Raw genomic sequence first — 25,382 nt, forward strand, 5'->3', positions numbered from 1 at the left:
AAAAATCCACAGCTGATGTCATCCTTAATGGAAAAAAGTTGAGAGCTTTTCCCCTAAGGTCAGGGACAAGACAAGGATGTCTCTTCTTACCACCTAAAAAGACATCCAGATCAGTAAGGAAGAAGTAAAATTCTCGCTCTCTGCAGATGACAAGGTGCTATATATAGAAAACCTGAAAGGCTCCACCAAAACACTACTAGAACTGATAAGTGAACTCAGTAAAGTCGCAGGATACAAATCAAGGTACAGAAATCTGTTGTTTTCCTATATACCAAGAACGCAGCAGCAAAAAGAGAAATCGAGAAAACAATCCCGTTTACAATTGCACCAAAAATCATAAGATACTTAGGAATAAACCTAACCAAAGAAGCGAAACACTTGTGCTCAGAAAATTATAAAACACTGACAAAAGAAGTTCAAAATGAGACAAAGAAATGGAAAGGCATTCCTTGACCTCGATTGGAAAAACAAATATTGTTAAAATGTCATACTACCCTAAGTAATCTACACATTTAATGTAATCCCTATCAAAATACCAATAGCATTTATCACAGAACTAGAAAAAACACTTCTAAAATTTGTATGAAACCACAAAAGGCCCCAAATAGCCAAAGCGATCTTGAAAAAGAAAACCAAAGCTGGAGGCATCACAATTCTGGATTTCAAGTTATATTACGAAGCTGTAGTGATCAAAATGGCATTTTAGTGGCACAAAAATAGACACATAGATCAATGGAACAGAATAGAAAACCCAGAAATAAACCCACAACCAAATGGTCAAGTAATCTTTGACAAAGCTGGAAAGAATATCCAGTGGGAAAAAGACAGTCTCTTCTACAATGGTGCTGGGAAAACTAGACAGCCACATGCAAAAGAATGAAACTGGACCATTTCTTACACCATACACAAAAATAAATTCAAAATGGATTAAAGACCTAAATGTGTGACCTGAAATCATAAAAATTCTAGAAGAGAACACAGACAGTAATTTCTGTAACATGGGCTGTAGCAACTTCTTCCTAGATATGTCTCCCAAGGCAAGGGAAACAAAAGCAAAAATCAACTATAGGGACCACATCAAGATAAAAAGCTTCTGCACGCAAAGGAAACAGTCAACAAAACTAAAAGACATCCTAGGGAATGTGAGAAGTTATTTGCAAATGACATATCTGATAATGGGTTAGAATCCAAAATATATAAAGAATTTATAAAACTCAACATCCAAAAAATAAACAATGCAATTTAAAAATCGGCAGAAGACACGAACTGACATTTTTCCAAAGAAGACATACGAATGGCCAATGGACACATGAATAGATGCTCAACATCCCTCATCATCCGGGAAATGCAAATCAAAACTGCAATGAGATATAGCTTCATACCTGTCAGAATGGCTAAAATCAATAACACAAGAAACAACAGGTGTTGGTGAGGAGGCGGAGAAAAAGGAAACCTTGTGCACTGTTGGCACAAGCCATTGTTAGAACTACCCTACAATCCAGCAATTGCACTACTGGTTATTTACCCAAAGGATACAGAAACACTAATTCAAAGGGACACAGGCACCCCTGTGTTTACAGCAGTATAATTGACAATAGCCAAGATATGTGTATTTCATCCATAAAAAAAGAATGAAATTTTGCTATTTGCAAATACATGGATGAAGCTACAGGGTATAATGCTAAGTGAAATAAATCAAAGAAAGACAAATATCACATGATTTTACTCATATGTGGAATTTAAGAAACAAAACAAATGAACAAAAGGGAAAAAGAGAGAGGCATGCAAACCAGGAAACTGACTCTTAACTATAGAAAACAAAATGATGGTTACCAGAGGGGTTGTTGGACAGGGGAAGGGTGAAATAGGGGATGTCTCTTACATAGTCTAGGAGCCCCATAAATTGACTCCTCATGTTCTTTGGACAGATGAGCTAAAATAAAAGATGAATACAACAACTGGAAAAATGTGCTAAACTCTATAGCCGAGTGGCGAAGGCTATACTACGTTGGAGACGTAGTCGTGTGAACACAGGCAAGTTCCTTAAAATATATAAGGTTCAGTTTGTTAACCTATAAAGTGGGGAGGATACTATTCATTTCTTGTGAAGATAAAATAAGGCGATTTATGCAAAATGTTTGGCAGGTTCTATTACAGTGCCGATCTTTATTTTGGTTGTCATTTTTAATTAAGAGGAAAGTGGGCTGGCCAACTCAGGATGGCCACTAGGTGGTGCTAGAGAACAAGGTCTACCAGAAAGCATTCCTTGTCAGAGACCTGGCGTTTTATTGGAATACATCAGGAAGCACATTTCTGATAAACATTACAACCCACATTCCTTGCATCACTTTGGAACTTTTACCTACTCTTGGAGTTTCCAAAGATTTCTGGCCCACCCTGCCTTCTGAGTAAGATTCTCTTTCAGCCAACAAAAAATTACGGAGTGGGGGCTCTAGGTGAGATGCTAGAGAGTCAATGATAAATGAGACAATGTGCCCGTCACTACCATGAATCCCACCTTGAACATGGCGACTGGACCTTTCTTTAGTGCTTCCAGGTAGAGTCGTCCAACAAGCAGTTGGGTATTCAGACTGAAGCAGGAGCGACAACCAGAGCTTCGGTTTTATTGGGGAAACATTACCCCTGGTTCATAGTTCATCAGGGGCACGGAACACATGCTCTATGAGAAGGAGCATGAACAGGACTGGCTGCTGTAGGATGTGGGTGTGCCAGCAGGAAGAAAGGGTGTCAGGATCCAGAAGGAAAGTTCAGAGATGGCGGTTGGAAGCAGGACCGTGTAATGTCAGGGAAGACAGAGACATGAAGAGGCAGAGAGAGTGTCCCTGAGAAGGCAGAAACATGCCCCCGGATTTGACAGGAAGAAGCCCCTTGACAGGTGCTTAGGGATAGGAGGGGAGAGGTGCTAACATAGGCTGTTCTTCAAGAGTGTGGATGAGGAGAGGTCAGATGGTAACTGGGGCGCAGGGTGGGGGTGGATCTTATCTCTGCTAATGAACTCAGTTCATAGAGTGCAAAGAAACCTGTTCAAAATAGTCATTCACTAGAGCGCAGTTGATTGTGTAAATGACATGTGTCTTTCTTCCACACACGAATTAGTGGCCCCCCAAACTCACCATCCACCTGCTATGAGGCATTGTGGTCTTCAGATGGAGCTTGTCAATCTTTCCATCCTTGAGCCCGGGGTGATGTGATCCTGGCAGAGTCCTGTTCCAAACACACAGTTAAGCCTTGAACTTACCAATCATTTGTAATTGGCCTTCCTAGCAGATTGTAATAGAGTAATTTGTATGCATGCCAAGGTGTTCAGGCATACAGAAAATTCAGTAACTAGTCTATACAGACATCTTGCAAATTGCAGGAAATGTGTTGAGATGACTTCCATGAAGGCCCAGACCATGTTCATAGGCCCATTCTAGTAAGGAATGTTCTGACTATCATCCTAATGAGACACAGAGCACTCAACAGAAGGCTACGATTTTCTCATTTATGAATGTCATAAAACTTGTGTCCACGGAGCCCTTGATAGGCCTGTTCTGTGCTCTAGCAACAGAAGAGAAGTGGTAAGCTCATCGCCTTGATGTGAAGACATCTCAAACATCTTTCTCAACACTTCCAGTATCCCCTACACCTGGCATCTTGGAGAGCTATTCTGAGTCCCTTAGACACTTAATAAAGGCCTTTGAATGGAGTGACACAGACAAGCAGAGAGCAGACTCCATTACCTGCCCATGACCTAACAGGTGCCCAGAGCACTGGCTCCTTCCTCCTGGCTCATTCTACACCTGACAGCCTGCAGTCTGTTAGAGAGTGCCAGAGCTCCAGAATGCAAGTCTTTCAAAGAGACAAAATTTGATTTGATGACCATGTTCCTCAATCTCAAATGGCATGAACACATCTACCTGGGGATAACCTTGAAGTGTCTTGAGTAGTGATAATAATTGCCTCTTTCAAAGATGGTTCAGAACGCTTGCTTTCCTCCATCCCCCTCTCCACCAGGCTGCCTTGTGGTGGGGAAACAGAGCTGAGATCAAACCGGTGATCTCATTTCCACAGTCGGTCCTTCAGGTGGAGGGATGTGTTCTTGGGGAAGTCGGGAGGTTTGACTAGAAGGAAAAGATGAACGATGGCTGTCTGTTTCCTCCATTCCCCCAAACTTCCTGTGTCTGCGCGCCTCTGGGGGCTGCTTTCCGCCTCTCTGACACCACCGACCTGCCAATGAAGGGCCTTCAATTTGTTCAAACACTCAGTGATTTTAATTAACCAACTGCCGTTCCAAGAACCGACATCAAATACTCTTGTGATCTTTGATGGTGAAGCAGAAACCACTGGGTAGAGGAGACAGGAAATAGCCCTGCCCCCAGCTCCTGCTGCTTACCCTGCGCCAAGCCAGAAACACCCCATAAACCCTTGGGCTGTCACTTATTAGAAATAATGTCATTGAAATGGAAGTTGCCATGGTACAGTGGCCTCCAGCTGAGCCCAGACTGCTGGGGAGGCAGGAGGGAAATTGCACTCAGGCTCCTTCGATGAAAGGTTACCTTGACTCCCAGCATACAGATAAAGCCCCACAAAGGGAAGTTCATGGCGCTGTTATTAACAAGGTGATTGAGGTGAGCCTTCTTTTTAACTCCACTGAACAAATGCCTCAAAGACATTGGGGGCAGAGAAGCAAAATCAGAAGCTGAAACCAAATGACTTAATTGCTTTGCCATACACGGGCGTTTTTAAAAATGAGAGTGGCAACAGGAAAGATTGCATCACTGAGACTTTAAATCCTTGGTTACCGCAAGCAAACACAGCAACAAACCTGGATGGAAAGTCCGTCCAAGTTGAAAGAAATGCGATGTTGGCTTTATGACAAATGGGTAGAGGTAGGGGATCACTGGGGCAGACAGCTTCTGAATTCTTTCTGCCTGAGGTCATTTTAAAGAGAGGTACAGCTGAGCGCTCTGACCCAAAGGAGATGGATTCAGATCAAACCAAGAGTGTGGTTTTGTCGTTCTGCTGTTCTGGAGGTGCTGTTACCTAATGACGCACTCTCTGGTTTGTGAGGATGAACCTCTTCTTCCCGATGAAATTAACACACATAGCTATGCCCCCGCTACCTCTGCACACAGAAGATGTAGAACTTGAAGTGTTTTGTGGCCCCTCTGGAGTGCGGAATCCTGCCCGGCCCCCTCCGAGCCGCACGACCTCAGGCAAGCTAAGTTTCTGGGGGCTTCGGATTCATCATCTCTAAAACTGAGTGAAGAATAATGATAATAATGTCCTCTGTATTCATTATCTATTGCCGCCTAACAAATGACCCAAAACTCAGCAGTTTAAAACCATAGACATTTACAATATTGCACATCTTCTGAGGGTCAGGAATCTGAGAGTGGCTTAGCTAGGAAGGGCTGGTTCAGGTCTCTCTGGAGGCAGGTGACAGCCAGAGCTGCAGTCATCTGAGGGCTCGACTGGGGCTATGGGGGCTGCTTCCAAGGTGGCTCCTTCACACAGGTGTGTGTGCAAGGCCTCTGTTCCCCACCTCCTGAGCGTCTCCATGGGCTGCTTGAATGACTTGACCATAAGGCAACTGACTCCCCCAAGAGGAAGTGATCTGGGAGGCAGGAGGGCCGAAGCCAAAATTTTTTTGTTGCAGAACCTTGGAGATGACATACCATCACTTCCGCTCTATTCCATTGGCCACACCCTGAGAGTGGGAGAGGGCTACAAGTGCACGAATGCCAGGAGGCAGCGACCACTGGGTGCCATCTTGGAGGCTGCCCCCCACTCCTCCTTGAAGCACACGGTGGAGATGGGGGAACACGCCTCTGCAGTGAGGGCCAGCTGGTTGAGCCTCAACAGAAATGAGAGGGGACTGATAGAGAATATCAGAATGAATAGAGAATATATATATATATGTACACACATATATATATATTTAAAAAGGGTCAAATAAAACCAACATGCATCATTCAACAAGTATGTATGAAGTATCTCCCACACTGCTCTAGTTCCTTGGATTATATTAACACACAAAACCAAGATTGCGATGCCATGCAGCACACAGTTCATGTTCCAGGGGAGGGACAATAGAGCATTCAAGTAAATGTAATAGACAAGCAGGTCCCACAGCATGTTATAAGAATCGAATAATTAAATTATTATATCAATAATTATATCAATAAATTGTAGAAATAATTGTATCAATAAATTATAGAAATAATTATATCAATACATTATAGAAATAATTCTATCAATAATTAAATAATAATCATTAAAATTGCATAGCTGCAACAGGAGCAGGAAACACAGGTCAAGTGGCATTAAGAATGCAGGTGGGGGAGACGCAGACTGAAATATTAAACACGGGGTCAGGGAAGGCCTCACTGAGAAGGCAGACTTGGGAAGACCTGAGGGAGGGAGGGAGGGAGACACGCCAAACAAACATGCAGAGGAAAGCAATCAAAGCAGAGGAAATGTCTGGAGTGGGGGCCCATCACACTTCTTAATGTGAGAGGAAGAGGCCTGGACAGGGAGGGGCTATGACTTAGGACTGAGAGTCAGAGAGATGGGACCGGGTCTCGGGGCCTTGTAAGCCATCCGTGGCAACCTCACCAACTCTGCTATGGGAGCGGCCAGTGAGTAAGGCCAAGCTGCTTGGTGGGAAACCCAGGCCATGGGGTCCCAGGGCCTCTCCTCCCAAGGCTGCCCCCAGCTAGTGATGGATGGGGTACAAGAGAGCTAGGACGAGGCCCTTTTCCAGGGCACGCCCAGCTTTCCTGAGGCCAGATGGAGGCGTGGGGCCTGCCCCGCTGATTTTCCTCCCATCTCGGTCTCGCCTGGGGTCGGCCTGGCTTCGCAGTGTGACAGCTCTCACCGCCTCCAGTGCTCCTTCCCAATTTCTCTCATTAGATCTTCTACTGAATGCTTGGGTCGAATAATCCCCCCTTAGCATCCATGTCCCGGGGACCCAGACTAGTGCACTGGGGTAAGTGGCTGGATTTTACACTACATGAAGACGGGGCAGCCGTTCACAGTGTTCTCAGCTGACATGGAACACAATCTGAGGCATTTTTAAAGGATCGCTCTGGCTGCAGTTTGGGAAAGAAACCTCGGGGGAAATGGGGGAGTAAGCAGGTCAGCTGGAAGGCACTGCAGTGATCCAGGCCTGGGGGGGGCCGCTGTAACTGTGGGAGCGGGAGGAAGGGAGCGAGTCGTGTCTCATTCTGAGCACAGCGTGAAGGCAGAGCCTGCAGGGTTTCCTGGCGGATTTGACGTGAGAGGTAAGAAAAAGAGGAGTCAAGGATTTTCCGCCCAAGAAACTGGACAAAGAGAGGTGCCTACGCCGAGGGAAAGCCTCAGATAGAGCGGAACTGGGGGAAATTTGGAGACATTCAAACGAAGCTCTCAGCTAGGATTTGGATGTACAGTTGAGCCTTGAACAGCCTGGGGGTTAGGGACACCAATCCCCACTGGCAGCCAAAAATTCACATATAACTTTTGGCTGCCCCAAAACAGAATAACAGCCCACTATTGACCAGAAACCTTCCAGACAACATAAGCAGCTGATGAATACGTATGCTGTATGTTGGGGCACCTGGGTGGAGCATCTTCCTACGGCTCAGGTCATGATCCCAGGGCCCTGAGATCAAGTCCCGCATCAGGCTCCCTGCTCAGTGGGGAATTTGCTTCTCTCTCTCCCTCTCTGTGTTCTCTCTCTCTTAAATAAATAAATAAAATCTTTTTTAAAAAACACATATCTTGTATGTTACGTGTATTCTACAACTGTATTCTTACAACAAAGTAAGCCAGAGAAAATCGTAAGGCAGAGATAACACATTTATAGCCCAGCACTGGACTGAGGGAAAACAATCCACGTGTAAGGGGAGCCCTTCAAACACATTCAAACCGTGTTGCTCAAGGACCACGGTACACATGTGCCGTTCGGGAGAGAGGCTGGGGCTGCGGAAAGACATCTGAACGTTGTCATGTTTGGTGGCCTCTAAAGACAAGGGACAAGATGAGCCCCCAGGGGAGTGAGGATCAGTGAGGATAAGGCAGGCAAGAGGCCCAGATCACTGGGACAGGAAGCGGGGAACCCTCTCCTGGTCAGGGAACCGAGGGAGGGTGGGGGCTGGAAGAGGTGAAGATAGCACAGGAAGGGTGAGGGAGGCAGCCACGGGGCCAAATGCCACTGAGGTCCATAAGCTGGTGACTCAGTGTGGGGCACTGCCTTCAGCAAGGCAGAGGTCAGAGGTCCTCAGTGAGGAACAAGCTAGTCTCTGGCTTCCCGCTCAGAAACCACCCCTCTTGCAGGTGGGCATTTCCCCCTCTTCCCCGGGACCTGAGCCCTGGACATCCCAGTTCCCTGCGTCCACCACACGCACCTGCCCAAGCAGCTCCAGTGCTCCAAAACCCCTTCGGCGGGGGCAGGCTCTGTGTGAGAAGCCTCTACCCCGCTAACCCCAGAATGGGGGTGGGCTGAGTGCTTGGATGGCAACTGCAACACCCACGACTTGGCATGGGCCTTCCAGAAGCGGCATCTCCCAACCAAAGGAAATGGTTTCTGTGGATGCCCTTTCAGGTAGAAGAGCGGGCCTTGGGTCTCAGACACAGCACAGGCGACGAAGGATGGAGAATGTTGGGCGGAGTGTGAGGGGAGCAGAGCCCTGGTCCAGCTCTTCTAGGAAGGGCTCTGAGGCTGGGCACATCTCCTCCCATCATGGTGGGAACATCTCAGAATGTCATGGATTTCTGAGAAATTTAGCGTTAGCATAAGAAATTTTTTAAAAGTGGATTTTCAGCAAAAAGAAGAAAGAAAGAAAGAAAGAAAGAAAGAAAGAAAGAAAGAAAGAAAGAAAGAAACTCAACTTTTCTGTTATAAGTGCCTATCAGCAGTTATGGGAACTAGCAGATGTTTAAACGTATTTGGAACAATTTTAGATTTACAGAAAAGTTTCCCAGATAGCAGGTAGTCTCCATATACCCTTTACTCAGCTTCTCTGACATTAACGTCTGCCATATCCATAGCACGTCTGTCAAAACTCAGAAATTAACATTGGTACCATGTGTTAACTTTATTCAGATTTCACCAGGTTTTCCAATATTGTCCTTTCTCGATTTCAGGGTCCAATCCAGGATACCGCACTGTATTTTGTCATCATATCTTCTTAATCTCTGCCAGCCTGTAACAATTTCTTGGTCTTGTTTTTCATGACTTTGGCACATTTGAAGAGTACTGATGAGGTATTTTGTAGAATGTCCTTCATTTGGGGTTTAACTTATTTTCTCATGATTAGCGGTGCTTGTAGATGTTGGGGAAGAAAACCACAGAGGTCAAGTGTCCCTGTCATCACATGCTATCAGTGGGTACATAACATGACTCCTCACTGATGAGGTTAACCTTCCTCACTGGCTAAGGTGAGGTGCGTCAGGTTTCTCCACTGTAAGGTTACTGTTTTCCCTCTTCCATGCTCTGTCTGTTGGAAGCAAGTCACTAAACCCAGCGCCTATTCAAAGGGAGGAGAATTAGTCTCCATTTCCTGGAGGGGGGTGGGAATTATCCACATAAATTATTTATAATTCTTCTGTAAGTAAGACTTGTCCCTTTTCCCCATATATTTATTTATCCAATCATTTATTTATATCGGTATGCACTCACAGATATTTATTTTATTTCCTGAGTTATAATCCAATACTATAGTTATTTATTTGGTTGTTCAAATTGTTCCAGCTTTGGCCATTAAAGTTCTTTCAGTTTGGCTCCTCTGTCTCTTGGATATAATACACCTCCCTCTTCGTCTTTCTCTTTTTAAGCGCTTCCTCAACATCTACCACTAATAAGATGCCCCAGGCTCATTTTGCATTTTCCATGCCCCAGTCCTGAAATCAGCCAATTTTCCAAGACGTCCTGGTTTCATTCTTTGGAGAATGGTGTTAGAAGCAAGATCTAGGTTCTGAGTGTGCTCATTGTTACCGAGTGTCACATTTTCTAGGTCCTTTCAGAAGATGCAGTTAAGAAATAAATATGTATATACTAAGTCATGTATACACACAAACCTATATTTATTTTTCTATCAAAGCCAAAAGATATTTATGTATATATATTCAATAGATAGAGTGAAGAGACATCTATTGAACATATCAAAGATAGGGAAAATTATAAGTATGTGTGTGTACATGTATGTATGTATACATGTGTGTATGCATGTGTGGGTCTATCTGAAGATAGATGATAGATAGATAGATAGATAGATAGATAATCTCTGCCTCTAATCCAGCACAACAGGATTCATTCTCGATTTCTTCTTTATTTGTAACTTCTTCCTGACAGTGTAAAATCTGGCTCCCATTGTCCATAATTTACTTACTGATTTGTTTAATCCTAGTATATGAGTAAAATAGTTTAGAATTGCTAACTTTTGCCCCTCTGAGAACCTAATTTACTAATGACAGTACAGTGTTGATATATACACATCTTTTTGTCCTTGGACGGAAATATCCAGTGAAAACGGTGTTTTCCAAAATTAACTCGATCAGTAACTGTTTTCCCATCCCCTTCAATGAGATTATCTCCCACATTTAGAATACAGTTAAATTTGTCAGTCTGCATTACATCCTGAGATTGCCCAACATCCTGGTTGATTTTTTTAAATTTGTATACAACAAAGTTCATGTGGCACACAATTCAGTGGGTTTTGACAAAATCACAGAATTGTGTATCGGATACTCCAGTACCATAGAGACTGGTTTCATTGATGTAAAATTTCCCTTGTTCATCCTCTCTGTAGTCAACCCCACCTTTAATCCTTGGCAAACACTAATCTGTTTTTAATCCCATAGTTTCTACTTGTTTCATAAGGTCACATAAATGAAATCTTATAATATAAAGTCTTTTGTGTTGTTTCTTTTACTAGGCAAAATGAGCTTGAGATTCATCCATGTTGTGGAAATTGGTAGCTTGTTCCTTTTATTGCTGAGTAGTATTCCACTGAATGGATATACCAAGTTTTTTTGTTTTTTGTGGGTTTTTTTTTTGTTTTTTTGTTTTGGATATGCCAAGTTTTTTATGGTTTCTCCTGTTGAAGGACATCTGTTTGTCTCCAGTGTTCCGTGATTATGAGTAGTTGTTGTAGGTTAACTTTTCACGAGAACAGAAGTTTCCAGTTCACTTAGATAAATACTGATGTGTGATTGTTGATGTGATTGGAATGTCTATGCTTAATTTAGCCAGACCTGCCAAACTGTTTTCCAAAGTGACTACACAGTTTTGCTTTCCGCCACGGATGAATGAGGCTCCTCACTGATCTACAGCTTCATCATCATTTCGTACTGTCTGTTTGATTGATTGATCTAAGTTATTCTTTTTTTTTTTTTTCTAAGGTTATTTATTTCTTTATTTGACAGAAAGAGAAATCACAAGTAGGCAGAGAGGCAGGCAGAGAGAGAGGGGAAGGCAGGCTCCCCATTGAGCAGAGAGCCTGATGTGGGGCTTGAGCCCAGGACCCTGTGATCATGACCTGAGCCAAAGGCAGAGGCTTAACCCACTGAGCCACCCAGGTGCCCCGATTTGAGTTATTCTAAGAGGTGTGAGTGATATTTCATTTTGGTTTCAGTTTATATTTCTCTAATGATGAAAGATGTTGACCATCTTTCCTACATCTTGAGTTGTGTTGCTGACCTCACTAAGATATTTTATTAATAACAAATTATAACAAGACATTTTGTGCTATTAGTATAATTTTTAAATGTTAATTTCACCTCTATCTCATCCTTTTTCAAATCTTGGTTTCATGTATGTTTATAATTTATGTAACATTAGTATGGAACATGAATGTGGTTCATAATCTGATATATACCTACAAGGGGTACGTGCTCAATATTGGTGGGATCTCCAAACTTGTTTGGAGACAGTTGCCTGAGAAAGAAGCTTGTGCTTGGATGGGAGGCTCTAGTGGAGTTGTATAGTGAGGAGGGCTGTTGGGGAGGATGATAAAAAAAAAAGAGAGAGAGAGGTAAGGAAGGCCCAGAACGTAGTTATCACCCAAGTCCCAAGAAACAGGATTCTAGAATCTCTAGGTAGTAGGGAACAAGAGTTAAGAATTCTTCTCTCTCTAAGGCTCTGAAGAAAGATTCCTGGTTGAAGACAGATCACTTGTGTCTTGTCAGAATCAGAAATGGCTTCATGGGGTGCAGGAAGCTCATGTGAGCTGCCAATCACTGATTGAGTAAGTAGAGGAATATTCCTTTCATAAAGGGTCTCTGGGGTAGGCACCAGGAATCTGCCTCTTTGGTAGCAACGGCATGAGAGGAAGAATCATTATGGGGTCTTTAAAGTAACTAAGCAATAAGGTAAAAACGTGTCCCATAATGATTCTTCCTCTCACCTTTCTGAATACTCAACCTTGTTTTTAGCCTCACCTATCAACTGGAGAGTGTACTCTAAGAGAGTATAATTATAATATCATTAAAATGGGAATTCAGGAGATGTATCACCCCCTGTGGTTTCTAACTGGACATCAATAAAGGAGGGTTTATTTCTTTGCTCGCCTGACCCAGGGAACATAATAGCATTTACTTGACAGTGGCCACAGGCACTCATTCTTCTTTATACTGTATATTCCTGTACTTTGTTTTCCCTCATGCTGGTTCTGAGTGGTTAAAAAAAAACAGGAAGCGGAGGGATGGGCAAAATGGGTGAAGGGGAGAGGGAGACACGAGCTTCCAGGTAAGGGATGAATAAGTCACAGGAATAAAAGACATAGCAGAGGGACTATAGTCAATGATACTGTAATAGCATGGAGTGACGGACAGTAGCTGCCCTTGTGGTGAACACGGCGTAAGATATAAACTTATGACTTGTCAAATTACCATGTTGTACATCTGACACTAATGTATTATAGCAATAAAACAGCTTTTAAGGTTTAAAAATTAAAATAAAACATAAATAAAACAAAATTAAATTAACAGAAAACCTCTCAGCAGGGCCACCCACAACCATGACAAATTTTTAAGTTCTCAATAGCAATAGACTTAATCTCAGGACTCAGGACAAAGCAAGGTTGTTTGACCTGTTCTCCTGATCTTTGACAGGTTCTGCCTCCAACAGACTTGGGGATGAAGGCTGCTGGCATCTTAGCCCTGATTGGCTGCCTGGTCACGACCACTGAGCCCAAAGTCTACACTCGCTGTAAACTGGCAAAAATATTTTCGAGGGCTGGCCTGGACAATTACCAGGGCTTTAGCCTTGGAAACTGTGAGATTTCTTTCTTCCTGTTCTTTTCCTACATTTGGTGTCCCTGATGAGACGCCGAGTGTCTCCAAACCCCCAGCTTTGCCTCGTCCCCAGCTGTTCCATGCTCTACCTACCCCTCCCAGGGACTCCTACTAGCTATCCACATATTCTCAAATTATGCTCCCTGGGGCACCTCTCCTCCTCCCTACCCCTCATGTCCTCAATCCTGGAGTCCTCCACAAATAACACCAGCAAGGGAAGGAGAAAACAACGCCTCCCTTGCTGGCATGGTAAGGGCAGACCTGACTTCCGACCTAGTCCGGGTGCAGCCACTGACTAGGTGTGCCACTTTGGAAGTGCCCCATGGGTGTGCTACTTGCCCTGTCCCTCCCCAAGTTCTGTTGGGACCACAGCATTATGGTAACATGTGTAGGAGCTCTCCTCTAAGAGCAGACTTGGAGAACAAAAATGCATTTCTTTTATTGGCATTTCTGGGTTTTCCCTGTCTAGGGATCTGCATGGCATACTACGAGAGCCACTACAACACGACAGCTCAGACCGAGCTGGAGGATGGAAGCATCGACTATGGCATTTTTCAGATAAACAGTTTCACATGGTGTAGACGTGCTAAGCTACAAGAGAAGAACCACTGTCATGTGGCCTGCTCAGGTACACTTTCATTTTTTTTTTTTTAGTAATGTCATCAGGAGACTGTGGACTCTGAGAAACAAACCGAGGGTTTGGGAGGGAAGGGAGTTGGGGCAGGGGGCAGTGAGCCTGGTGGTGGGTATTATGGAGGACATGTGTTGCATGGAGCACTGGGTGTGGTGCATAAACTGAATTTTGGAACACTGAAAAAAAATTAAATTAAAAAAAAAACTGCATGGAAAGAAACATCTTGCCTAATCTCACCTACAGATGAAAAATCATTTGAAAAATAGATTTCTCACTAGAAACCACAACATGAGAAAAAAACAGCAAACTATTCCACAAGAGTTAAAAGAAAATATTAATCCAGAATTTTATGTACAGTAAAAATATTCATCAGGAATGATGAAGAGACAAGACATTTTCAGATGAAGGAAAACTAAGAGAAGTTTTCACGGACCTGCCAAAAACAATCACTAGAGTAAATTCTTGAGGCAGAAAATAAATTATAAAACAATGAATCTTACAACATGTCAAAGGAAGAAGTATGGAAGTAAAAATGAGTAAATACAATGGACTTCGCTTTTCTTGAATTTTCTAAATTATATTTGATTGTAAGAAATAAATTATATTTTCTAGTGTAGTTCTCAGTGTATATAGAGGAAATAGTTGACAGTTATACTAGAAAGGGGATGGCAAATGGGCTTAATGAAACTAAGATTTCTACACTTCATCTGAATGAGAAAATTTTTCAGAATTAAAACCACAGAAGGCAAAAACAAAACAAAAAATACACACAAAAAAGGAAGATTGGAAGACAAAGAACAAGCACAATGAATAGAAAACATTTACAAATATGGCAGATATTAATCAACAATATCAATAATCATTTTAAATATGAATGATCTATATATGCTAATAAAAAGACAGAAACAATCAGAAAGTATAAAAAAATAATGTCCTCAGGGATAAAAGCAAGAAAGCTGTATAATGGACTATCTACCCATTTTCTGCTTTGACAAAATCTTGGAGTAGATGTGCAAGTAGGTCTATGCCATGCCAATAAATTATTCAACAGTTTCCTGGGGTGACACTGTCCTGTGGCCTACTTGCCCAGAGATGACTTACTTCTTCTAGGATGGTTTTTGTGAACCAACCATGAAAATGGAGGGGTGGAAAAATTATCTTATTACCCTTTCATGCATAGAGACATTATGTATGTTCAATAAGAAGGAGAAAACTGTTTGCCAACTGCCTTCTGTAAAGCAATTTATTGAAAGCATGCATTGATGCTTCTTTGTACAGAACAAGACAAATAAATACACTTTACATTTTGTAAACAGTATAAATTAAGCTAGAATTCACTTCTAAGGCTTCTACTTCAATCATTTAAGAAATATATGTGTGCACAGAAAAGGCTGATGGAAAGCATCAGACATAAATTCTGGTATTGGGAAAGAGAACATATGCTTTAGGAAGTTAAAGGACTATAAACAGGTGTGGGTTGAGTGCTGTGGACTTCAGAGGACAAAGACCTCATTGATAAAATCATGGAAAGTCTTGTAGACACAATGATATTTAATCTAAGGCTTGGAAGATAGGTAAAATTTGGACATTCAGAGGGAGAGAAGAGTCATTCCAGGTAAAGGGAACAAAAGAAGCCAAAAGGTGCATGTGGGGAGAGGATATGGGGCACACACAGGGAGAAGTGAGACATTTGTGTTATCTGGAACAAAGGGGATGTTAAGACAAATAACAGGACCCAGGGTTGGAACGGTTGATTACTACCTGATTATGAAGGGCCTGGGAAGCCAGGTAAGATGTATGTACCGATTTCTGCTTGCAATAGGGAGAGGTCAGTTGATTAAGAATTGTTCTAGAAGGATTAATGCAAACAGGGTATGAGATATTGCCATTGCAAAGGTTGAGGTGAGAGATAGAAAGACCTGAATGATGGTCATGGCTGATGGGATGAACAGACAAGAGATATTCAACAGATCCTGCCCTCTCTCTACAATGTGAGCACCACGAGGAGGGCAAGGATTTTATCTGTTTTGTTCACTGATATATTATCAATGCCCAGAGGGGTGCCTGTCCAGAGTTTTGGTGTTCAATAGATATTCATTAAATAAATGAATGGAAGGAATTAGGAGCAAGGTTGAAGACAAGGAGTTATAAGATATTCTGCGGCAAACTCCTTAGGAGCAGGAAATAAACTTTTAATTCCTCTTTGACACAAACAGGATAATCAGTACATATGTTTGAATGTATGAATGATTGAACAATATGTCAATTTTCCAGTAAATTGTCCCTACACCTACATTACAAGAGTATGGTCACTAACTCCTGAAGCAAATCATACAATTGTCAATCAATTCCTAATTTAGAACATTTTTCTGTTGGGCTAAAATCCACCTCTTTCTAGCTTTCTTCCGTTAATTCTAGTTTTTCCTTCTGGGTTTATTTAAAACAAATTTGCTCCATTCTATACGCAGAAACTTGTTAAAATGTTTGAAAATAACTAGTAGATATTTCTTATCTTTAATTTCTTATCTTCTGGGCTAAAACATTCAGTATCTTCACCTTCCTACAGATATGATTTTTAAACCCCTCCCCATCCATGGTCAAGCTCAAGCATTCCCTAAAAGTTTGCCAATGGAGTCTTCAATTCAATACAGCACCTGGACATGAACATTTTTAGAAGTTGAAAAGCAGGAGGACAAAGGCTGGCTAATTTAGTAATTAGAGAAATCTGAGACCTAAACTGACAGTAGGAAAGACAAGAAGCAACCATAGAATCCTAAAAGGGCTCAGAAATCAGCAGGACCAGCTAATTCTTGAAACTGGAATGAAAGTAGGTAGAAAATAGGAGAATCGATGAGAAGCCCAATTAAGGAGCAGCTAGACCATCCGTTTCCCTTCCTGACTCCATTCAGCTACTGACTGTTCCTCCCCAATTCTGGCAGAACACTGGAGCTTTCCTTTTTGGACAAGTGAGTAGAAAGTCAACTGAGGGACCTCAATAACCTGTGAATGTGAGAGTTTCATACTGAAGACACAGGAGATTAAATTAAAGTTACCATAGTCCCAACAATTTTCCTCCACTTAGATCCTAGAATGACAGACAGCAGCAGGCTATCCTCTCCAGAAGAGAAGATCTGTCCAGGAGAATTCAGACAGATGAAAAGGAAATAACTAAAGATTCTGAGTAGGAGCTCTCCATGAACAAAACTAGCCAGACTTCCTTATAGGAAGATACACAGTTGAAAATCCCCATGTCTGTGTATAGAACATCTACAAATCAGTTTTTAAGTCTCTCCTTCTTAAATGGGTGCAGATAACCAAGAATCGCCAGACTCCATAGACACGTCATTCACATGCAGGGGTGAGACAAAACAAAACAAAAAACAATATGAGATAAAAATAACTGTTTTGAAAGCAGAGACTATACAGGGAAATGAAAATTTCAAATGAAAAAGGGAAGTATCAACGATATCTTCAGATAGATAACATGTCTTATCAATGAAACAAGAAAAGGATACTTTATAAGGAAGAAATATTTGGAGAAGAGCTCCTGGAAATTCAAAGTATGACTGCAGACACACAAAAAACTCAATAGATAAATTGGAAGATAAGATTGAGGAAATCTCTCTAAAAGCAGAATAAAAAAGAAAGAGATAGATGGAAAATAGGAGAAATAAGGATATGAAAAATAAATGAATCTGTATAACACATTTCAGCAGGATAGAAGAGAAACAGTAGATAGAATGAAATCTTTAAAAAACATTTCCAGAACTTAAGGGCATCTGTTTCCTATTTATAAGGCCCATCACATAATCTATGTTGATTAACATAGATTCACACTAAGGCACATCCTCGTGAAATTTCAGAAAACTAGAGAGAAATAGAATACAGTATAGTCTTCAAAGAGAAGATGTGTGGTTTTTTTGTGTGTGTTTATCTTACTTGATGTTCATTAACAATTTGGATCCCTGAGTTCATAGCTTTCATCTCTTCTCCTTCTAAAACTTTAATGATGTATGTATCAGATCATTTGATGTTGTCCCTCAGGTCACTGAGGCTCTTCATTTTTCCCATCTTTTTCCCTTTGTGTGTTTTACTTTCAGTAGTTTCCATTGCTATATCTTCAAGTTCTCTATCTTTTTTCCAAAGTGCTTAATCTATTAAATTCATTCATTGAATGTTTTATTTCAGAGATTATATATTTTTGTGCAAGGTCATTGCTTTATAGCTTTCATTTCCCTTATTTTATTCATGTTTTTCTTTAAGTCCTTGATATAAATAAACATATTTATAAATTGTCTTAAATTCCCTGCCTGGTAATTCAATCAACTGTATCATTTCTGGGTCTTAACATTGACTGATCTTTTCCCTGGTTATGGGTCACATTGTTATGCCTCTTTGCACATATAATAACATTTTGTTGGATCCTAAAGATAGTATACGTTACATTTTTAAGTGTCTGGATTATGTTTTCTTCCTTTAAGGAGTGTTGGATTTCATCTTGGCAAGTAGTTAATTCTGATCAGCCTGACCCTTTTAAGACTTGCTTTTAAGTTGTGGTAGGGAGGGGCACCTGGGTGGCTCAGTTGGTTAAGCCACTGCCTTCAGTTCAGGTCATGATCCTAGAGTCCTGGGATCAAGTCCTGCATCAGGCTCCCTGCTTGGTGGGGAGTCTACTTCTCCCTCTGATGCTCTCATTCATTCCCTCTCTCTCTCTCTCTCTCTGTCAAATAAATAAAATCTTTAAAAAAAAATTGTGGTAGGGAAGTTTGAGAGTCATGTTTATGGTGGGGTTAAGTTAGTGCTACCAACAACTCATGCCTATTCTAGTGTCTTTTGAATATCCAGGAAGTCTCTCCCTTCTGACTAGTCAGAAATCAAATGTCTCCCAGCCCTGTGTAAGCTCTGTAACTGTAGGGGTCTCTGGTAATTGTTTTCTAGCTAGCTTCGTGGAGTCTTACCCTTTGCAAATCCAGTTTAAGCCTTTGGCCAAAGGTTCAGTGGAATCCCTATGCCGATTTCTGGTGTTCTTCTTCTGGGTGGCCACCAACCTTCAGATACTTTTCCTCATAGATTGCAGCTGCCTTCGCCTCTTATCTCTGTCTCCTCTACTTAAATTGCCATCTCCTGCCTAGGTTTTACCTTTCTGGTCTAGCAAGTGCCTCTGGGCAGGAAGTCATGGTGATCATAAGACTCTTCTTCGGTCTCTATCTCTCAAGGGTCATGATCCTGCCTTGTCTTTTGCCTAATATCTGAAGATAATGTGCTCATGTATTTTGTCTAGTTTCCTAGTTGTTTACAGCAGGAGAGAAAATCTGTTTCTCCATCATGGCCGTGCTTGACTTTACATGCAGTTGACTAATTTAATATTGTTCAATTTAGTTTCGAATACGGAAGTCTCGGGCAAACCTATATCTGCAAGGCAATCTTGAATTCTAGAAAATTAAAATGTTGGACGGTTCATGGTTAGAGGTGAACAAACACTCCTATCTGCTTTCTCATCATAAAGAGCATGAGATTTTTAGAGACAGCTTTAAAATAGAAAACAGGATGTTGGTTTTATATCCTAATCACCCCTCAGTAGCTGGCCTCCCTCAGCCTCAGGCCAGAGAAGCTTTAATTATGGACAATGTCATTCTGTCCCACGTATTACAGAAGTAGGGACATTTGTCATGGGAACCCGGAAACAAGTTAGCCTTATGGTCTCTTTATGAGAAACATGAAGTTTCCTACATGTACGGGTCATGTGCACCTTTTGACCATGGCATCTCACTCCCAGGCCAAAATCTATTTCCAAAATTCCTGCCTACCATCCCCAAACTATTTGGACAGAATATTTTTATATATGCATATATACACACAAATAATAATATAATATCAATCTTTATTTTCCTCCAACAGCACAGACCTCATTAAATTAAGAGATGTTTAAGGAAAAGGAAGGTGATTGTTGTCTCTTGTATCTAGCTTCATCTACTTTTATTACTCTCTATTTCCCATCAGCTGGGTATCTGAGTTGGCCTTTGTCACTCCAGAGAGAGGAAGGAGATGTAAATTGTGGACATGATAGTGATACAGTAGGTGGGAAGCAAGAGGATGGTGGGGAGAGACGGAGAGACATTGAAGCACAACTAACTTACCTGAAAATACCGTAGTTCTTTCTGTGTGTAGATTGCTGATGTTTTCTGTTGTTTATGTGGAAGAATAAACTCTTCGGTTGAATAATGCTTTGCTGTTCGACAGAACCCTTTGACTGCAGAGACTTGTCTATTTAAAGTAAATGGAGCAGAAGCAATTCTTGGCCTGGAGCCTTAGAAATACTTGCTCTCTTGCCTCATTTCTGCCCCTCTGCTGCCCCTCTGTGGTGATTTCATTGTGTTTTCACATCTCAGCACATCAGGTTCTCGTTTCCCAGCCCCCATCTCCCTTCACGCATTTTCCCAAGCAAATTCAAAGTCACGTCCAACTAGCACTTTCAAGATATCTCATTACTGTTACAAAAAGCTACAGCAAAGTGGGGGACTAACAAACAAACTACAAGGTCTCCACCACATGGGCCTGAGAACCTAATCCTCTCGCCAATGGTACACACTATCTCCAGCCAAGCAAACTGCCTTACCTCCAACACAAGCCTTCCACATGACGTTGTACTGTCCTGGCATAACCAAATACTCTCTGCGTCTTCCCCACTGTGGATAGCCTGTTTCTTTCCCACCCCGTGAGGGCCCACCGGACCCACTTCTCCTAGGAAACAGGCTCCAACCACTTTCAAACACAAATGGTATCTCAGCACTTACCAAGCATTTGTGTGCCCCAAATGACGTGTCTCTAGGTAATTTGAACATGCAGCAGATACCAAGCACTTGAGTTAGGATCATCTCTTAATAAATAAATAATTACTCGAAAAATGAATATTTATGTTTTTATTCTCAACTTCACTGGCATCTATAGTATTCCATAAGCAGGCCTCTTTGCTTAAGTGTCTGAGTTGGAAGGAAGTAGTCAAGGGCAATAGAAGTTAAGTCATGGGTTTGAATGCAGGTTCATTTAAAGGGCTGACCTTGGCATGCACCCACACAGTTGTTTGAGGTTGAATAGAGATAATACACGAAGAGACCTAACAGGAGCTGGACACACAGTAAGTGTTCAACAAAGGTTGGCTCTTAGTAAGAACGATTACTATTCTAACTAATCTCTCTAGAAATTAGGCGAATGACTTATAACCTAACAAAGCTTTGGTTTTTACTGTGAATCAGATGTTACTAAATTTGCATAATGTCTCAATTGGTTATCCCTTAGAGGTCGTCATACCTTTTGTTAATTTTTTCTTGGTTAATAGAAGTTTGTTTTAAATTTAAAAAAAAAAGATTTAGAATGAATTTGCTCAAAAGAAATCTATCACTACCTTTATCTTTTAGTTAAGCTTATCTGAGAAAGCAACCCAATTAGCAACTACACTGGCATACTCAAGAAAAAACTCCATTTTCAACTGAGTTTACAAAATAATTGTGTATTGTATTGATCTGTTTAGGCTGACATTATTCTTTTTTGGTTACAGTTTTCTGAAAATAAAAATAATGCATTTCTACTGTCAAAAGTTCAGAAATATGCGGTGAAGTTATAAGAGCCTTTTTATCCCACAATTGAGAGCTAAACATTCAAATACGGGTAACGATGACTATCTTTTTATTTTCTCTCTCAACCAGTGCTGTCCAATAGTATTTTCTAGGTTGATGGAAATGTTCTCCAGCTATCCACTATGAGAACCACTAGCCACAATAAAGATTCATAAAGCATCTGAAATGGAGTGAGAGCAACTGAGGCACAAAAGTTCTGATTGTATTGATTAATTTAGATTTAAATAGTCCCACATAGGGAACGGCCACCATATTGGACAGTGTAGCCCTAGGAGGATATTTTCTACAATACTGAGAACCTTACATTAGGAGCATTTTCACTATTACAAAATCATGTCAACATTTGATTTTAAATGGCACCCTGTTTCATTCTACGAAGGTATTGTTATTATTAATGTGAACACCCCTCTTATAAGGCAATTAGATCTTTTCCATTTGGAAGTAAAATAAACAAAGCTATAGTAAACTACTTTATAAATAAATCTTTGTCTACATTCATAACTCGTTCCTCAAGATAGATCCAAAAAGGGATGCCTGGGTAGCTCAGTGGGTTAAGCCTCCACCTCTGGCTCAGGTCATGATCCCAGGGTCCTGGGATTGAGTCCCACATCAGGCTCTCTGCTCAGCAGGGAGCCTGCTTCCTCCTCTCTCTCTCTGCCTGCCTCTCTGCCTACTTGTGATCTGTCTGTCAAATAAATAAATAAAATCTTAAAAGAAAAGAAAAGATAGATCCAGAAAGAGAAATTACTAGGTGAAAGATTAAGAACCACTTGAAGGCTCTTGACCCATACTATTACATTGCTTTCCTGAAAAGCTGAACCCATTATACTCTCACCAGCAAGCACTGAAGAATGCCTTTGTCCTTGCACCCTTGTCAACCTGGAGCATTACCCTGTCCTTTAAAAATTTTGGCCTAATTAATAAATAAAAATGATATCAAACAGTGTAGGCTTTTGTGTCTTGATTGGTGGTGGTGATGGGCAGAGAGAGATGGACCTCCCAGATTCCCCTTAAAGGGAAGATGTCTGGCTCTAACAGCGTCTGTGTAATTTTCAGACTATCTCCCTGGAAACTCCTTTGGGGTTGTCTTAGCTACAGAGGACTGCCCCATCTAATACTGTGCCCCTCCGGGGCAGTCCACACCCAGGGACTAACTGAGAGGGATTCATAAAGACTTAGCCATTTGGGTATCACTTGTGCAACTTCGATGGGCCTGCATCGCAACTGGACATCTCCATCTGCCCACTCCAGCTCTGTCCCCTTTCTTGCACAGATGTGGATCTCTAATAAACACTCTGCACCCAAGCCTGTGTTTGCATTTACTTCTGAAGAAGTGCAACAGAAATGATGTTGGACTTTATTTGCTTTTTTCTGTCATGTTTGCATGGAGGGTTTTGAGGCCGCTTCTGGGCAAGCAGGAAAGAATGCTCAGGCCAGTGCATTCATTTGCAATCAGAAGATTTGTTATGTCTGAAAGCCCTAGAAAAACTAACAAAGACTAATGTGTCTGACATAAACATTTTTGCATGTAAAAAACACCTTGGATGGATTTTTTTTTTTTAATGCACAAACTGGAAAGTTAAATAGACAAGTTTACCTATAAAGAGATCATAAGTGCCAAAGCATCCCCAGTAGAGAAAAAAACATTGTACTGTCCTCCTACCTGTGTATTTCTTTAGGACACAGAAGACACTCTCCTCCTGTGCCTAAACACATTCCCCAAAACTCTTTAGGACCGCAACTTCAAGAAGTCCAAATGTGGCTACTTTACAAATTAAAAAAAAAAAAATTCTTTGATTTGTGAAGACGCTCAACAAAAATAAGAACATGGCTTATAGTTCATCCCACTCTCCTGTTCCAACAAGCAGTGAGAAAAGTGCAGAAAACCTGATCAGGGCTTCCCCTCAAATAACAGTCTCAGCTAATACGCTACTCCTCTCTCTTACAGCCTTGATCACGGATGACCTCACAGATGCAATTATCTGTGCGAAGAAAATTGCTAAAGAGACAGAAGGGATGAACTATTGGTAAGAGTTTTTCCTTGGCCAATTTTGGCTGATGTGGCCAAAACCAACCGTGTCCATTCATCACACCTCATTGGGCACTGATAAGCTCACCTCTGCAGAGAGGTCCCACAATGTTAATGTGACCTAGTCTCCCTTCTCAATGAGTGTGTGGCTGGACAGTGAACACGGCGAAGGGGGTTTCTATGGGGACGAGAGACAGTATGAGTCATGGCGGTTTGCAATTGCTTTTCACATTAGTATTCCAAACAACAGAGCAATTCCTCATGTGAATTTCTGGTGAAGGCCATACACCAGAGGAAAAAAGCTTGAATTTGCTTTCCACTTGGACGAGATCTTGGAGGGCTAGGGCAACATCTTGTGGGGAGAGAGAACATGCAGTAGCGAGAGAAAAATGACCATGTCAGTTACACACCATCCATTGGCAGGGAGCTTGCCTAGGACAATGCACAGACATGGTCTCTGGTGCTCCCAGTTACCCAAGGCTAGGTTTCCTGTGAACATCGCTAATCAGGTCACTCACTTGGGGAACCTGAATTTTCAGTGGTGTAGGTGTTGAACTGAATGATCCATCCCTATAAAAATTGTGTTTACCTGTTGCTAAGGCTAATGAGAGCTAGGAGAAAATCTAGAAGAGAAAAGTCTTAAGGCAAAAGATAAAGTCATTGGATCTCAGAAACAAAACTAAATCCTGGGAGCTGCTGGTAAATTTGGTTAATTGCCTATGGTTTTAAACCTACGGATATTTGGATTGTCATGCTTCTTTCTGTTGTTCCTGCTTCCCTCTCCTCTTTAGGCAAGGCTGGAAGAGACACTGTGAGGGCAAGGACCTGTCTGAGTGGAAAAAGGGTTGTGAGGTTTCATGAACTGGAACTGGACCCAGGAGGCTCGGCAACCACTCCCTAGGATTTGTAGTGAATGTCCAAGTTCTCACGTCACCTTGTCCCCCCTTCCTCCCAATGTTCCTTCTTGAAGTTGGAGAGGGAAAACTAAGTTATAGTTTTAAGGAAATAAATATTTCCATTTCGGTATCTTTACTTCGCCCTGACTCTGTTTAAGCGGTGTCAGAAAAGCACAATGGTGAGATTTGAAAAATCACCTGCAAAATAGTTCTTGCCCCCAAAAGAACAAAATTCCATCTTTGTCATAAGGATTACTGGCTCTTTTGGCCCTGAAATGGCTTCTCATTTAAAAAGAGGACTCCTGGGGCATCTGGATGGCTCAATCAGTTAAGCAACTGACTCTTGGTTTGGGCTCAGGTCGTAGGATCGAACCCTGCATTGGGCTCCACACTCAGTGTGGAGTCTGCTTGGGACTCTCTGTCCCTCTCCCTCTACACCTCCCTCCTGCTAACTCTCTCTCTCTTTCTCAAATAAAATAAATAAATATTATTTTAAAAAGAAGACTCAAGGGGTGCCTGGGTGGCTCAGTGGGTTAAAGCCTCGGCCTTCGGCTCCAGTCATGATCCCAGGGTCCTGGGATCGAGCCCCACATTGGGCTCTCTGCTCAGCAGGGAGCCTGCTTCCCCCGCCCCCGCCTGCCTCGCTGCCTACTTGTGATCTCTCTCTGTCAAATAAATAAATAAAATCTTAAAAAAAAAAAAGACTCAAATCAAGAAGAGCAGGAGATGAATGAACATGGTTTGCTGACCTTTTTCCTGAAGACTTAGGTCATTCTTCTCTTGGTCAGCAGACACACTGCCCCTCCTTAACTCACCCCTGCTAGAGAACATGTTTCTGTGACATCTAGACAATCCCAATGGACACACTAATGGGAATAAGTGGGGGAAGTTGCAGCTGTCATCTTTAA

The 25,382-nt window shown here is 41.8% G+C and overlaps 1 protein-coding gene across 1 annotated transcript; it reads left to right on the forward strand.

Annotated features, from left to right (window-relative positions):
- Positions 1 to 12,111: 12,111 nt before the first annotated feature.
- Positions 12,112 to 24,614, forward strand: LOC111139316 (lysozyme-like protein 1). Its single transcript, XM_022491578.1, has 5 exons — positions 12,112 to 12,233; positions 13,099 to 13,261; positions 13,751 to 13,909; positions 23,498 to 23,576; positions 24,370 to 24,614. The coding sequence occupies exons 2-5, from the start codon at positions 13,123 to 13,125 to the stop codon at positions 24,437 to 24,439; spliced, it is 447 nt and encodes a 148-aa protein (XP_022347286.1). The 5' UTR covers positions 12,112 to 12,233; positions 13,099 to 13,122; the 3' UTR covers positions 24,440 to 24,614.
- The last annotated feature ends 768 nt before the right edge of the window (positions 24,615 to 25,382 follow it).

The sequence above is a fragment of the Enhydra lutris genome, unplaced genomic scaffold, assembly GCF_002288905.1.
Source record: "Enhydra lutris kenyoni isolate GAN:26980312 unplaced genomic scaffold, ASM228890v2 scaffoldscaffold99, whole genome shotgun sequence".
Lineage (NCBI taxonomy): Eukaryota > Metazoa > Chordata > Mammalia > Carnivora > Mustelidae > Enhydra > Enhydra lutris.